This window comes from Lates calcarifer, linkage group LG10 (genome assembly GCF_001640805.2).
Source record: "Lates calcarifer isolate ASB-BC8 linkage group LG10, TLL_Latcal_v3, whole genome shotgun sequence".
Classification (NCBI taxonomy): domain Eukaryota; kingdom Metazoa; phylum Chordata; class Actinopteri; family Centropomidae; genus Lates; species Lates calcarifer.
In genome coordinates, this window is record NC_066842.1 from 11,075,941 (window position 1) to 11,091,471 (window position 15,531).

The 15,531-nt window shown below is 42.0% G+C and overlaps 3 protein-coding genes and 1 non-coding gene across 7 annotated transcripts; 3 read left to right on the forward strand and 1 right to left on the reverse strand.

Annotated features, from left to right (window-relative positions):
* The first annotated feature begins 107 nt into the window (after positions 1-107).
* On the forward strand, positions 108-1,070 carry LOC108886622 (protein FAM180A). Its single transcript, XM_018681597.2, has 3 exons — positions 108-292; positions 493-566; positions 664-1,070. Exons 1-3 carry the CDS (start codon positions 220-222, stop codon positions 1,009-1,011), a joined length of 495 nt encoding a protein of 164 aa, XP_018537113.1. The 5' UTR covers positions 108-219; the 3' UTR covers positions 1,012-1,070.
* Positions 1,071-1,118: 48 nt separating this feature from the next.
* ddb2 (damage-specific DNA binding protein 2) lies at positions 1,119-6,429 on the reverse strand. Its single transcript, XM_018681583.2, is given in 12 exon segments — positions 1,119-1,590; positions 1,685-1,730; positions 1,820-1,919; positions 1,921-1,976; positions 2,715-2,860; positions 3,209-3,386; positions 3,534-3,633; positions 3,894-4,060; positions 4,526-4,717; positions 5,831-5,940; positions 6,042-6,182; positions 6,296-6,429. Coding segments are annotated over 11 exon segments (1,497 nt in total). The 5' UTR covers positions 6,175-6,182; positions 6,296-6,429; the 3' UTR covers positions 1,119-1,321.
* Positions 6,430-6,815: 386 nt separating this feature from the next.
* Positions 6,816-15,261, forward strand: kif23 (kinesin family member 23). 4 transcript variants are annotated; one of them, XM_018681549.2, is made up of 24 exons: positions 6,816-7,141; positions 7,901-7,967; positions 8,106-8,234; positions 8,432-8,537; positions 8,690-8,826; positions 8,942-9,054; positions 9,141-9,311; positions 9,482-9,526; positions 10,086-10,198; positions 10,585-10,706; positions 10,837-10,939; positions 11,024-11,103; positions 11,186-11,305; positions 11,387-11,546; positions 11,636-11,797; positions 11,886-12,052; positions 12,145-12,318; positions 12,434-12,682; positions 13,217-13,582; positions 13,822-14,055; positions 14,189-14,277; positions 14,382-14,460; positions 14,549-14,619; positions 14,730-15,261. In XM_018681549.2, exons 1-24 carry the CDS (start codon positions 7,128-7,130, stop codon positions 14,743-14,745), a joined length of 3,087 nt encoding a protein of 1,028 aa, XP_018537065.1. In that variant the 5' UTR covers positions 6,816-7,127; the 3' UTR covers positions 14,746-15,261. The 4 variants fall into 4 exon arrangements, with proteins under 4 accessions (XP_018537065.1, XP_018537071.1, XP_018537079.1 ...); XM_018681555.2 differs by lacking the exon at positions 9,482-9,526 and having other exon boundaries at positions 6,818-7,141; XM_018681563.2 differs by lacking the exon at positions 13,217-13,582 and having other exon boundaries at positions 6,846-7,141.
* On the forward strand, positions 10,273-10,369 carry LOC127142937 (Z30 small nucleolar RNA). Its single transcript, XR_007814047.1, has one exon. It is a non-coding gene; the product is annotated as a Z30 small nucleolar RNA (small nucleolar RNA).
* Positions 15,262-15,531: the final 270 nt, after the last annotated feature.

A 15,531-nucleotide genomic window follows, 5' to 3' on the forward strand; every position in this document is an offset into this window, starting at 1 on the left:
CTCAAAGGTTTGCATGTGTGGATAAGAAGCACCACTATTCAAAAATATTGCTGTCTGCTCTGCATCACAGCCAACTGGCTTTTGGACCCTTTTTCCAAGATGGAAAAACGCATGGTATTCGGTCTCAGTTTCCTCTGCCTAGATTCACAAAAGTGGACGAGGGAGAGCTGAGGTGAGAGGGATGCGGTGGATTGTCTGTTGGTAAAAATCAAGAGAAAAATGACCACGAAAATACAGCTTAAAATCTGCCTCCAGGTCCTTTTATGGCTTTGGTCTGAACAAGTGCTGCAAGGTAGGTAGACAGCAAGTCGCAACACATGGCTGTGAAAAGGAATTTCAATTGTTGTTACATAATGATACTGCATGCATTGTGCAATATGCATTAAAAATAGCAAAATAGATGCTTCCTTAGTGTCCAAAAGCACTAAAAGTTTATGTGCAGCTACTAATTTCATTTAGGTCACGGTTAAACCTCAGTATTTTTTACTTCAGATGTGGCTGCAGGAATAAGTCCAACTTCTCAAATGACTGACTCATCAGTCTCTGATGCAAACCTGATGTTTGAGGTACTTTCTACAAACGTCTACATGCAGATAAATTAAACATACTGCGTTGTTTTACTTGAGTAAGTGGCAGATATTTCTTTTTCTCTCCTGTGTGCAGCTTTTGCTGGGTGGGGTAGAGATCGACCGGGACAATAACATCATCCTGCTCGATAAGGAGATGGCATCGATGAGGCTGGGGCGGTCGTTCCTGTCTCAGATCAATGACAACATTCCCAGACGTCTGAGCTCCATGGTACAGATGGTGACCACGATGGAAAGGCAGCAGAGGAGGCTGCTGACTAAGAAGCAGTTTGAGAGTCTGGTCCTGAGCATGGTGTACTCTGCCCACCAGGCCTGGCATCAGCAGAGGGAAGAGGAGCAGGAAGCCTGGGGCGGAGTGCTCCTCCAGCTGGTGAATGTTACGGTCCACGACCTACGAGGAAATTATCTCTTCAGCTACGCTTAATATTCTGACTGCCTGTTTGTATGAAACAAAGGAGCATGCAATAAATCGCTTGCTTTAAATCTTCCTGTAAAGTGCAATCACAGCGTGTAGTCAGAGATTTGTAGAACTTGTGTCACGAAAACATGAACATTTTATTCTCATACAGTAGAAAAAAACCTCTGTGAGAACACACAGGAGCTCCACCTTTAAAATGGTTTATAAAAGAATATCTGAAACTTTCTTAAACATTCAAACGATCCCTGAAGTTAGAGAAACAACAAACAGTAAACAAAGAAATACAGTATATACATGGATTGGGCTATTTTACAGTTCACTTCTTCCTCAAGTGCCCCTGTTTTTGTTTTGTACACTCAGTCTTGGTCTTGGTCTTGGTCTTGGTTTTGGTCTCAGACTCTTCCAGCGAGGCAAGTTTCTTTTTGAGCTTTGCATCCATGGCAGGACCCCTCCGGTCTCTGTTGGAGCGCTGCTGACTCCTCCTCTGCCCTCTCAGGCTGTCCACTGAGGTTGAGGCGTCCTCCTGCAGCGTGCGCCCATCGCTCATCAGTGACTCGTTCCTGTCCCAGACCAGCACTGTCACACCTGTGAATGAATATGATTGGGCTTTAATGAGACAACTTGACATTTTCTCATAGAACTGATTTAAATCAAGTCATCAGAACAACAGAAAACTCACCCATGCCAGATCCAAGGACATCACCCATCTGGTTGAACTTGTTGATCTGAAAACACAGAATTCCAGGTGTTAAAAACTTTAACTAAGTTTTAGGCATCTTGACTTTTTTTCCTGGCGTTATTAAAACACACTCACAGATTTGATCCCAGAGGCAGTGGGATCCTGCAGCTGACACACAAGCTCTGCTGTGTTGGAATCAAAGATGTCGATGGTCCTTTGATCAGCCGGCACAGACACGATCATCAGGGTAGCGGCCTGCTACAATTAGGTCGTACACAGGGTGCCATGTGGCCTACAGAATAACAACAGAATTATACTGTCACATCTCTAAATTACATGAATATTAATATAATTTCTCCAGCAGTTTCTTGTACCCAGATTGACGGCACAGCCACATGTTCATTTGGCTGTTCCCCTTGAGCCATGTCTAGATTGCAATTTGACTTTTTTAAGAACACCTCTGCCCACTCTTAAACTTGTACTGAATGCTGATAAGATGAAATGTATTTTAGTCAAAAGAACCTGTAATTTCACTGAATATCTTTCTGCCATTCTCACAGCTAATGGTTCTGATGTTGAGGATTTTCAGTCTTAGAAATGGCTGGAAATTTGGTTTAAAGGCTGTAAAGTAAAGATAAAAATGGATTCTAAAGCATATTTTTCTTAAAGCAACAACCCTCTCCTTGCTTGACCATGGAGATGTCTTGTACGTAAATGCTGCTCGTTCCATTAAAAAAATAAAATCAAAGCAGCCTGTCATTGTATCTTGTCTGCAACATCGTCAATATAAAAACTATCCACAGTGTACCACATGATTTAAACTTTCAACTGTGGACTTATGTAACAATGTCTCGTTCTCATGCTATCTGTGTTTTGATCACATGTACAAATAAAAGCTTATTTGTGTATTTTCTCCCCGTCAGGTTGGTTGAAGTCATTCCTGCAGAAGGTCCAAGATGACACACACACACACACACACACACACACACACACACACACACACACACACACACGTAGAGAAGAAACAAACCTTGATGGGTGTGAGATGCTGAAACTGTCTGTGTGGATGCTGGATGATATGTTGGGGTTTCGACCAATCGGGAGACGAGTAGACACGGATCTCGTCATACTGATCTGTGGTGAGCAGCTTGGAGCAGTCCAGCGGGTTGAAATAGGCTGTGAGAAGACAAAGTGATGTCAAAGTGATCTCTTCATGACCTGTGGTCGTAGCAACTGTGATACAAATCAATCATAAGTTCAGACAACAACAGAGAAATCACATTTAACTACTGTTTCACAGCTATATTTATCTATATCAAACAGACCATCAGAGGTCCCTTAAAAAGTTAGGATATTACACTTATCTTATTTATACTATTAAGATGTAATTTATATTTATATTGTGTGTATTACACAAATGTCATAATGCTTGTAAACTGCAGATTTTTTGAAACACAGGACTGAAGGACAAAACCTAATTTAAGTCTGCACTTGAAATAACAAAAGTCTAAACAAGTGTGTCACCTGAGTTGACAGCCCGCTCGTGAGGCATCTCATGCAGGAAGCTCGTCTTGTCTTTTATGTTTCTCAGGTCCCAAAGTTTCACCGTGTGATCAACTGAGGCCGTCGCCAACAACCAGTCGCATCGGGAGTTGAACTCTGCATGAGTCACTTTGGCTTTGTGCAGCTTGTTACTGAAAATCTAAAATGTTGAAATGGAACAAGGCTCTCAACAAATGTAATACTCATTATTATTCTTCTCATTTAAATATGTTCTGGTTTGCATGAGATGTAGACACAGGATAAACGTTGCACTTGACGTATGTACTTCACCGAGGAGTGAACACACCTTTTGTCCATCCAAACCCAGGAGTAAGAGCTGTCCCATATTGTCTCCTGTCACAAGCATCTGTCGGCTCACAGACACATCGACACAGCAGTACCAAAAACTGTGTAAGACGTCAAGGAACAAAGTGAATTCACTGGATGACGAAGGGAAAATGAATGAAGCTGAGGTTTTCACTGCACAGAAAACTGATGATACAATGGAGAAAATATACTGATGCTCATCCAAAACTCATGACAGAGCAGCCTGAGAAATGTGTTGACATTTTGGATAAACGTAGTTTTTATATGTTGGCATCAAATTAACAAAAAGACCACATCGTCTCTCTTTGCTGAGCATCAGTCTTCTTTGCAGTTTTCTCACCAAACATTGTGGTGGTCGTGGCCACAGTCCTGAGTTCTGGACAGTGTGGTGGGTGTGTGGCCCTCAAAGCTCTGCATGGTCAGTGTGCCCTCGCCAGAGGCCACATACACTCTGGAGAGGTCCATGGGGCAAAACTTCATCCCTCCGATAAAGTCTCCTGCTCCATTCTGTGCACACAAACACAAATGCAGGCCGATCACAGGGCAGTTATTAGCACCACACGCAAGTGTAGCATTAAAACCAACAGGGGCCGACTGATAAGAAGACTGATGCTAGACTGATCAGACCTAAAACCCATTTTTATTTTATTCAGCCTTACTTCAGTGTGTCTGTGCTGGCAAACACTGTTAGAGTTGTCCCATTGAAATCTCGAAGTGCTGTCGTACCCCCCATAGACGAGGTGAACAGCTGAGTGGGATTTAACTGGTTAAACTTCATGTCTGTAACTGAGTCTCCAGCCCCCATCTAAGCAGAAAACCAATGAGAGTTTGAAGTCACATAAATCTAAATTGCACAAATTAACTACAGAGTCAAAATGTACTTATCATTGGCCTCTCGTGAGTCATAATTTGAAGTAACTTAAAGAACTCACTCACACCTCACACAAACCCAACCACCACACAAGAACTCACCCCTTGAATAAAAGTTTTCTTCGTGGGGACCTCATAGTCCCACAGATAAATGTCTCCGCCCTTGGACCCCACGGCCAGAGTGGTGTGGTGAGTGGGATGCCACTCCAGGCAGGTGATTCTGCGGTCGAAGGGGCTGGTAGCACTGTGGAAGTGATAGGATGACAGAGAGCGGACAAAAGGCTCCTGGAGACACTGAAAGAGACAACAGGGTTAAATGTACAACTGCTCACCAACATTCAATGAAAATGTTTCCTGTGTAAGGAAATGCTACATACACCTGACCACGTACAGAAGATAACAAGGGGCTGTTCTATACTGTGGGAACTAAGTGACTTTGACTCCAATTGAAGTTAAGGCAAATGATGAACAGCAACAGATCTATACATTAATCTTAAATACAATAAAAAAAGACCATAATGATTCCACAGAGCTGTAAGTGAAGTGTAAGTGTCTTCAAATATCTTGTTTTTTTCCAACTAACACCAATGATATTCAAGTTACAGTAACAGAAAACTAAGATAAAAGGAAAATCCTCACATTCACAGATTAAAAGTTTTGCTTGATACATGACTTTAGCAATTCACTCATTTACAGAACTGTCTTCAATTAGTTTTCTTCTCATTTAGTCACTGCTGTTGAGACAGAGCTTCTTCTTAGTGTGGGTGGAGAATACTGACTCTGCACAAGACCATACGGTGCTGCATAACTCACACCCACAAGGATCGAATCATGGCCAAACTTCTGCCACTTTATTAGGTACAACCAGGTCCAATACAACTGCTCTGCCATAAATTCTACTAATACAAAGAGGGGTATTAATCTAATATTATGTTTATTATCGAGGTTGCAGTTTGTAGTAGCACTGAAGTGATGACTGGTGTTTGTGATGTTTTGCCTATCTCAATAACAAATATGAGCAGGGAAGAATATTAGAAACGCGTCAATTTAATGCAATCCACCGTTACACCACCACTAAATACGACCTAAATAACAGTCATATAGTTGGATTAACACCTCTCTGACAGTGTCAACAAAAACTGAGCACTGTAAACTTCCTAAATGTAGAATTTGTGGCAGATCTGTTGGATTGTATTGAACTGTATAGGAAAAAATAATTATGTGTTTACTTCTATACAGTGAACAACTGGATGATGCAGTCATTCACTTCTGTTTTTAAAAACGTGCATCACGATCTTTCCTTTAATCACGTGTATTTCAAATAGTTATTATGACTTTATTCCAGCTTATGTTGTATTAACACTTAGTTACTCTCTACAGCCTACTTATGAATCTGAGCAGCCTCACCTGTCTCATCTGTGAGTGGAGACTTTGTCCCAGAGTGCTTTTATAAATGTAGTGCAGGATGCTCCCATGCCCTCTTCTCCTCTGGACTCCTGCAGACTTGAGGGGAGGCCCTGCAAGACCCAACACAAACCGCTCAGTAAGACAACTGTCACGACAGTGTAATTCACGTACATTATCAGTGAACTGACGCTGTCCTGTCAGGGCTGCACACCTGGTTTAGATGTTTCTGCATCTTTCTTGGCTCGTAGTTTTTTGGAGAGAGTTGGACCAGAGTTCTCCGCGGGTCTTTTCTTCACTTTACCCTTAGATTCAGACGCGTCGGACTTCCCTGGTCTGCTTTTCATTTCCTCACCTAAAACAAAAAACAAAAAACAGGCGACTCCTACACTACGACACGACACGGAGCATTTGACTCGATAACTAATTCATCTGTTTGCATCAGTGAGGTTAAATCTTGCTTCTTACCTGTGATGTTCAGTGTTTAATGCTGCAGTGTAAAAGCAGGAGCTCCAGTGTTTGCATAACGCAGCAGTACACGTGAGTGCGCTAATGGCTGCAAATGTCCCTGTTTTGTAACTTGTGTGTGTGTTACTTCTGGTGGCCTGTAGTTGTCAGTAGTTGTCTACCAACAACCCTCAGTGGACGCCATGTTTGGTGTTTAGGTAGGACTACAAAATGACGTCAGGTCAGCTTCACTAATTCCATAGTACTCTCTCGCTCTCTCTCTCTCTCCTCTCTCTCTCTCTCTCTCTGCAGCACCTGTAGCTTCTGTGCATTTATTTATAATCTGTTTATAACAGTATAACCCTCACTAAATGTTTAGTCACTCTAGGTAATATTAAAACCTAAATCTGACATTTTTACTATTCAAAATAATAACAAACTAAATTACTCACAACGCCTGAAATAAATCCCTAGCCTACACTGAAAATATTCATGTATACTGTCTGTCACTATCTAAAACAAAAATAAAGCATAACTTTACTGACAACAGCGTCAATGTGAAAATTCCAGTTGTCCTTGTTGCTGTTTATTTTTATTTGCCTGGTTTCTCAGGATATCTCATAGTGTCTGCTGGTGTCGGGACATGTTAATCTGATAACTGTTGACATATCCAACATTTTTTGTTGTTTCCATAAAAGACTCGGAAGTGACGGCAGAGGCACGTGTTTGTTATTATGAAATCTCATTGGCTGCTGCCGACCGGTTTTGAAAACGTCCTGTGATTTGAGGCGGAGGGAAAGTTCAAACCTGAGGAAACAGAGACGGTAAAAAAGCACAACAGCAGCTGGCTACAATGATCAGACAAGCGTAAGTCTCTCTTATTAAATATAAACTACCCGCACGTACGTTTTTGAATGTTGTTAAATGGTTACAGGCTTTTAGAGCGACTCCAAACGAGTTAAGTAACTTTAGCCATAACGTTAGCCGGAGGCTAACAAGCAGTCTAGACGGTGGCTTTGAAAAATGCTAACGCTAACAAGGTATCCGCAGGTATTAATATTTTAAGAAGCTTTGAGTTCATTTCCCTCAAACAAAACAAAAAACAAAAAAGCCGGAGAAATGCTTAAATTAGCTGTTTCATCTTACCAGCTGTGGACAGTGATACTGTTTATAAAATGATTACATGTGTAATTGAGGACGTTATTCATGTACCAGGATTATCCACTAAAGGTGGAGTTGCTGTGACAATGGATTGTGCTACAAGAGGTAGTTCATCTATTAAAATCAATACGACATCCATAATTAACTATAAATAACTAACAACTTGAATCAACTTTTACAAATCGGGGCTGCAACTAGAGATAACTTTGCCCCATCAATTAATCTCCCCTGTCCTCGATTAATCGATTATTTGCTATGAAATGTCGAAATGTAACGTTATGAAAACGTCACACTGCCCAAAGTGAGGTCTTGAAATTGCTTTCTTTGTCCGCCCAGTCCTACACTTAGATATTTCATTTTGTATCACAAATCATGAAACAGGTATGAAATTGCATTTTATGTGGTATAAAAAAAGAAACCATATGAACTGTATTAGTTAAATGTGAATTATCTTTTGTATTTCAGGAAGGGTAAAACCCCCCGCAGGCCTCCTCCAAGAAAGCCTGCCAGCAACCAGAAAGACCCAGTTGGGGTGAGTGTCAAATAATTAGCAAAACAACACAAACTGTAGCATTCATGACTTTTGGGAGGTGAAATGCAATTGTTGGCAAGTTGTTGTTTTAAGGTAAAGCTTGTAACTGATTTAATAATTTTTCCAAATGTTATTTAGGTGTACTGCCGTGTACGTCCTCTGGGTGTGGAGGATGAAGAGTGCTGCATCGAGGTGATCAGCAGCACGACTATCCAGCTGCACGCCCCTGAAGGCTTCAGAACAAACCGCAATGGAGAGTACAAAGAGGTAACTAATGTAGTTCCTTTTTGTATTAGTACCAACAATTTTCAGCTGTATTTGTCATCATTTACATCATCCACACATCCTGTCTAATGTAGATTTAAATCACTAATATTATTTGTTGATAACAAGAAAAATATATAATGCTATTTTTATGTAATCAAATGTGCTGTCCACAAATATTTTGCTCTTTTGCTTTTCAGACACAGTATTCCTTCAAAAAAGTCTTTGGGGTTTCAGTATCTCAGATGGAGCTGTTTGAGTATGTGGCCAAACCTCTTGTTGACGATCTCATCCATGGAAAAAATGGTAAAAACACAGACTGAGTGCTTCTGCTGTATTTTCTCCTACGACCACCTCTAAATTTTCCTTAACCACATTGTAAATCACACGCAAGCACCAAGAACTGTTTAACTTTCAGAGAATTATTGGCAACTCATTCACTCTCCTGATTGTTGCAGGCCTGCTCTTCACGTATGGGGTGACAGGAAGTGGAAAGACGTTCACTATGACTGGCTCTCCAGGTCAGGGTGGACTTCTACCTCGCTCCCTCGACATGATCTTCAATAGTATAGGCCCCTACCAGGCCAAAAGATATGTAAGGGAGAAACGCTCGAAAACTGTGTTGATCAATTTTTGTTCCCACACAATTTAATGATACTTTGTGTAATTTGTGTGTTTATTTATCTAATATAATTCCCCTGTTTCTTTAGGTTTTTAAGACAGATGATAAAAATGGTATGGAGGTCCAGAGTGAAGTTGATGCTTTGTTGGAGCGCCAAAGGCGAGAAAACAACTTGCCTGTACCTAAAACACCCTCCTCAAGGTAAGTCTGAATCCTTGAATACAGTAGTGATCTGTTGTAATGTGATGTAATATAGTTTGATATGTAATTCACAACTTTGATTACAGACAAAAGCTTGATCCTGAAATTGCTGACATGATAAAGCCGGAGGAGGCTTATAAAGCAGATGGTGTTGATGAGGACAGCAGCTACAGCATCTTCGTCTCCTACATAGAAATCTACAACAACTACATCTATGATCTCCTTGAGGAAACTCAGGAAGATGCAATCAAACCAAAGTGAGTTCAGAAAATGTTAATTGAAAAGAATAAAATTCAGATATATGAATGTGCACTCAGCTGTAAAGAGCAGTCAGTTATTAAAAATACAAAGTGAAGTGGTTTGTAGAGGTAATACTTTTATGTCAGAGTAGCTGGAAGACAAAATTACTGTCTTTTCTTTTTACTAGGTGGAATGGTGGAGGCACACCTGTGCGCCAGAACACTGAGTTCATGTATGTGACCAGTGAATACTCGTACATCAGACATCAGAGTAGTGGCCTGATTTAGATTAACTGTCCCCATTACACACAATTGCAAAGACTGTAGATGAAATGTCGTCAACACTGGAGACATCCTCAGAGTTACACACGTGTTGTGGTGTATGGTTAAATGTTTGTTTTGTGGTAACAAATCCATTTAAAACCAATTATCACAACAACTAAGAAGCTAGTGAAATTTACCAAAAGCAAGACTGACAGAGCTGCTCACTGTCAGTTATACCAGGTAATGTCTCCAGTGTTGATGAGAGCTTCTTCAGCCCTAAAAGTCATTAGATCACCCTCTTCTGCTGCTTGTAGACTTGGTTATGGCAAAGCTCCTGAATGTCTTTCAACCTGCTGTCTGTTGCTTTGGATGTCACTTCATGATTGTAACTGTCTGATTACTTTCTTTGGCTGTAATCAAGCAACATTAATATCCCCCATTCAGATGTTTCAAACCTCACATCTGTTGCATGAAAAATGCAGTTCCATGTCTTCAGTGACTAACAGGTTTTTTTTTTTTTAAACGTAGACCACCTCAGTCTAAAATCCTCAGAGAGGATCAGAATCACAACATGTATGTGGCTGGTTGTATGGAAGTCGAAGTCAAGTCTGCTGAGGAGGCATTTCAGGTATTCTGGAGAGGTAAGTTGTTGTAAGATCTGCTTTTAGAAATCAACGGATCAAAAGTAAGGGAAGAAAAGAAGAAGTGAAAAACACTGCACTGATGATCGTAGATGTGACTGACCTGGTATTGCTGGCCTCTGGGTCAACTCTGACTGGGAAATGACCTCAGTTAATCTTCTCTCTGAGCAGCTCATGGAAAAGTTCTGTGCCTACAAAAGTTCGGTAGTTGAAACTGCATGTTAAAATGCTATGTGTGAAAAAACAGAAAATCTGTAGGTCTTGAAAACTCTTAAGGAAGTATTAAATTACATTCTATGAGGTAATAAAAAGCTCTTAAATGGTGAATGCTACAGAAAGCCGTTAATAAACATGGTAGAAAAGTTGCCTATACTGTGTTGCTCCAGGTCAGAAGAAGAGGAAGGTTGCAAACACCCGGCTGAACAGAGAGTCCAGCCGCTCCCACAGTGTGTTCATTATCAAACTGGCTCAGGCTCCTCTTGATGCAGATGGCGACAACATTCTCCAGGTCATTTTAAACTAAAACCATATTTCTGCTCCCAGAGTCAAGTGCAGCTTTGTTAATTTATATTTGGATAAATTGTGAGCAGCAGTTTTCATATCTAAGTGTTTTTTTTTTTTTTAATCTTGATTGTCAGGATAAGAACCAGGTGACTGTCAGTCAGCTGTGCCTGGTGGACTTGGCAGGAAGTGAGCGCACTGGTAGGACGGGGGCAGAAGGCACTCGTATACGGGAAGCAGGTTTGTTACTTGAACGTCAGGATTTGGTTTTTACCCTCAGCTGAGGATCATGTGAGATTTTAATTACAAAAACCTCCTTTACAGGCAACATTAATCAGTCTTTGCTGAATTTGCGGACATGCATTGAGATACTCAGAGAGAACCAGATGTGTGGCACAAACAGGGTATGAATTAACAAACTACAGGTGATGACTGTCATTATATCCACTGATGAAACATGTAGGTAATGTTAGTTCTCTCTTATAGATGGTCCCCTACAGAGACTCTAAAGTAACCCATCTGTTCAAGAACTACTTTGATGGAGAGGGAAAAGTCAAAATGGTTGTTTGTGTCAATCCTAAAGCTGATGACTACGAGGAAACATTGGTAGGTTCATCCCACTTAACTTAAAAAAAAAAAAAGGTCTTGTAAGTTGTCTGACACTCTGAGCGTGCTCTGCTTGTGCAGCTGGTGATGCGGTTTGCAGAGATGACCCAGGAGGTGGAGGTAGCTCGGCCAGTGGACAGGCCCATCTGTGGCTTCACTCCAGGCCGCCGTCACAGAAACCAGGCCTTTAAAGAAGAACTGTCTCGCAAGCTGGAGGAGCGTGGAGGTCCAATAGACAGGGGTAACAGCAGACAGCCCAACTATTCAGTAGTATGTGTGGATTAAAATACAAAACACCTTTTAGGAGTTGCTAATTCTCTGTTTCTGCAGATGTGCCCACTGTTATAAACCACTTGGTGCACAGCCTCCCACCTCTACCCTCCTGTGAGCTGACCGATCCCCACGATGACATCACCCTGCCGAGGCTGATCGAAGCTCTGCAGAACAGACACAGGATCAGGCAGATGATGACGGAAGAATTCAATAAAGCAGGTGGCTCCTCTTTTTATCTCAGCTTTGACAGTTCAGGTTACTTGAAAAATTTGACTTCTCATCAAGGCTCACGTTTTGTCTCCTATAGCCAACACGATGAAGTCTATGCTTCAGGACCTGGACAGCAACCTCATTGCCAAAGACAACTTCATTCATGAACAAAATGGCAAACTAGGAGAGAAAGACAAAATCATCCAGGCCAACAAGGAAGAGATTGAACGCTTGGAGAAGAGAGCCAGGATGCAAGAACACAAGGTGGGAAATAAAAACATTCAAACCCCGTTCAGAATTCTGGTTCGTAGATGTGATGCTTATTTTCTCAAATGTCCAACATGCTTCTGTTCCAGATTGACATCCTGCAGAAAACAACTAAAATCTATGAGGGCGACAAGCGTTCACTGCAGCATGAGCTGGAAACCAGAGAGCAGAGGCTACAGAGGGAGCTTTCTGAGAAGAGACGCATGGAGCAGCGCATGCATGGTGTAGTCTCAGACACCCAGCATAAGTGGGAGAAAGAATGCGTGAGTTACTCCTCTTATAACATAGAAGTTATTAGTTAGCCTTCTGAAGTAGCTCAATCTGTTTGCTGCCTTTGTAGAAGTGTTGCACTTCAATACTGTGCTTCTTGCTGTGCAGGAGCGGCGTGTTAATGCGATGCAGCTGGAGATGCAGAACAAGCTCTGGGTGAAAGACGAGAAGCTGAAGCAGCTCAAGGCCATCGTGACGGAGAGCAAGACTCCAGGTCGTCCTGATCCTCCACCGCGTCAGACGCAGCCTCAGCCACGTCAGATGCAAACTCAAACTCAGCCTCAGCCTCAGCCCAAGCGGCCCTCCAGAGAGGAACGCCTCCCTGCAAAGAGATCGGCCTCGCCCTCACCTCTCCCTGTATGTTGTTTTAACAATGCACATGTAGAACACCTGCCTAGCTCCTTTACTTGTATAATTTAACACATTTATATCCATTCTAAGTTAACAGCTACTGTGGCCTGGTGTATAAATGAATACACTCGTGACTGGACTAACACTACTAATCTTAATGTAATGCCACTGTGAAGGGCGTTGAACCCTCTGGTAACAAATGAGGCTATATTTATGATGTTGAATTGCATTGGAATAGCACTGCCCAACATTATCAATTAATTGATCATTTAACCTGATTAATTATTTAAGTCTATAAAATGTCAGAAAATAGGGAAAAGGGTCCATCACAGCTATCCAGAGTCCGACGTGACATCTTCAAATGTCTTGTTTTGTTTAATCAAACCCAAAGATATTTAGTTTTCGATGACATAAAACAGAAAAGCAGCAGATCCTTAAAGAGATGGACTCTTACCTTATGATAAATATATTCTTAAAGGAGGTGGTGGTGATGTGTGTGTGTATGTATAGTACTAACCGTATCTAACTGTATTTGTGCAGTTTTGCCACTTTGCTCCCCAGTGCCCTGTCGATTCTCCCCCTGTCAGCCCAGAGCCAGGGTCACAGCCATTCAATGCCACTAGAGTTGAGGAGATTGAGATGAAGCCAAGGCTCACCTGCCCCCTCCCCAGTGCCAGTAGCTCTATGACAGTGGCTAGCTCCATCTCGGCATGGGAGCAGCGGGCGGCTCTGGAGAGCAGGCAGGGTTACCTTTCACCTAGTACGCCCACAAGAACACAGTCTCCCGCAGCCCCCTCAGCCAGCCGGGCCAGGAGGAGAGCTCTGTGTTGGGCTAGAGAGGAGGAGGAGGAAGCCTGCTCCCTATCCCCTACATTTGATCTAGACATAACTGAGAGAAGCTACAGGGTCAGTGAGTCAGCTACAGGCAGCAGCATGAAGTTGTAGAGTGAAAACTGGTTTCTCTGACCAGGATAAGATTTCTTTTCTCTCCATTAAGTGGACTATTGACAAGTGAAAGTACTCCCAGCCATTTACCAGCTTCATGACCAATATTTTTGTCAAGCTCGGATGTAATCATTTGTCTGAGTTTTAACAGTTTTTCTCACCTCTTTGCTGATGCCTCCTCAATCTGCTGATCTGAGTAGACGACGACACCGGTGCGCCCCTTGCACCGTCGCTCCCGGTCTGCTGGTGGAGAGAAGTGGGTGGACCACAAGCCCGCCTCCAGTCTGGACCTGGGTACTGTTCTGCAGCCCGTCGTCCCCAATGCCATTCAGGTGTCTGCACCAAATGAGAAAGCCCTGTCCAAGTGTGACAGGTATGTGTTAACGCACCAGGAGGTTGCCTCCGATGGCGAGATACAGACCAAACTTATTAAGGTGAGTCACAAATTTCTGTATTTATTAGCAAATTCTTTGCCTGGTTATCAGAAAGTCTTGCTATTTGATTTCATCATGTTCATGCTGGCTGTTTCTTTCCTTTCTTTCTTTTTTCTCCCCTCACCCTCTTCAGGGTGAGGTGATTAAAACCAGGGGAGGAGGACAAGCTGTCCAGTTCACTGACATCGAGACTCTGAGACAGGAGCTTACCACAATCCCAAGGTAGCTGTTCACTGCAGATTGATAGGTGCTGGTTAACCAGATGTTAATGATGATTAAATTAATTAAACTAACATCTTTTTGTCACTTTACCTTTGTCTCTGAAGCCGCAAGAGGAAATCTTCGGAAGGCGCGCCAGCCAATGGAAATCAAAGTGATGGAGCTTGGACTGATGTGGAGACAAGGGTAAGATGATAATATTGATTAATAGAGATTATATTATTAATAGAGATGAACAAAACATGAGAAACACCAGTTTGTCTTTTCTTTGCAGTGCTCTATGGCTATGGAGATGAGAGCTGGATCAAACATGGCCCCTGGTTTCGAGCATCACGGGATCACCAAGTAAGCTTCATAGATGATTGTTTTTATAGACTGTATCTGAGAATAGCATGTAGTGTTCCTCTGTGGTACACAGTTTGGGAGTTTTTGATTTACTCTGTTCTCTCTTACAGGCGCAGAAAACCCTAAAAGCAGTCGACAGCTGCTCCAGTGATCGCTCCCCTCCTCACTATCCTCACCTGGCTGTTGTGCAATAGTCTAACTTTTTTATATTTAGCTCTAGTGATGATATTTAAACATTTTTCCATGCTTTTTACATATGCAGAAGTGTATATACGTGAGTCACCAAAGCCATTTTGTAAAATATTTTATATGCTGTATTTGAACCAATAGAAAACAAGTGTTACTTAGTTGAGGATGGTGGCAGACGTTTTGTTACTGTGGCCCTGCGGCTGAAGAGTGTTTGCACAGTTGTGTGTAATGTAATCACATACCTTACTTGGCACATGAAGAGTCATTGTAAAGCTTCCACTACACTGATTTGACTACCACATAAATTTTCTGTCTCTTGATTGGTAAAATATATTGAGCTTCAACTACAGTTTGAAAAATCCAGTTCTTTGTGAGTTTCTGTCTTTGCAAATATAAAACTGAGCTCTCCTGCCTTCACTGTCTATGCAGGAATAAAATTCCTCTGAAGCATCACTTTGTTGTGTGTATCATTATAAATTCAATGCACATGACTAAACCACAAGCAGCAGGATCATTTCTGAACACTGGATGGCAGCACAGGACAGCAGTACATCAATGACCATGGGTTCAGTAGCACTGCAGGAACAAGGCACTGCATGTCTGACACAGATGATGATGGCATCCCTCATACAACACTGTTCTTTATGCATGATAACGATGAGAAATGTTAACAAGAGTTTAAAATGATGGATTATCAGTCCTTCGCAGTCAGCAGCGCTGTTG

What these genes read in the sequence shown, in the direction of transcription:
- LOC108886622 (XM_018681597.2), top strand. Translation starts at nt 220, where the DNA reads ATGACCACGAAAATACAGCTTAAAATCTGCCTCCAGGTCCTTTTATGG. An exon ending in GTCTGAACAAGTGCTGCAAG is followed by an intron (nt 293 to 492) that starts GTAGGTAGACAG and finishes TTTTTACTTCAG; the next exon opens with ATGTGGCTGCAGGAATAAGT. An exon ending in ATGCAAACCTGATGTTTGAG is followed by an intron (nt 567 to 663) that starts GTACTTTCTACA and finishes TCCTGTGTGCAG; the next exon opens with CTTTTGCTGGGTGGGGTAGA.
- kif23 (XM_018681549.2), top strand. An exon ending in AGATGTGTGGCACAAACAGG is followed by an intron (nt 11,104 to 11,185) that starts GTATGAATTAAC and finishes TCTCTCTTATAG; the next exon opens with ATGGTCCCCTACAGAGACTC. An exon ending in ATAAGTGGGAGAAAGAATGC is followed by an intron (nt 12,319 to 12,433) that starts GTGAGTTACTCC and finishes CTTGCTGTGCAG; the next exon opens with GAGCGGCGTGTTAATGCGAT.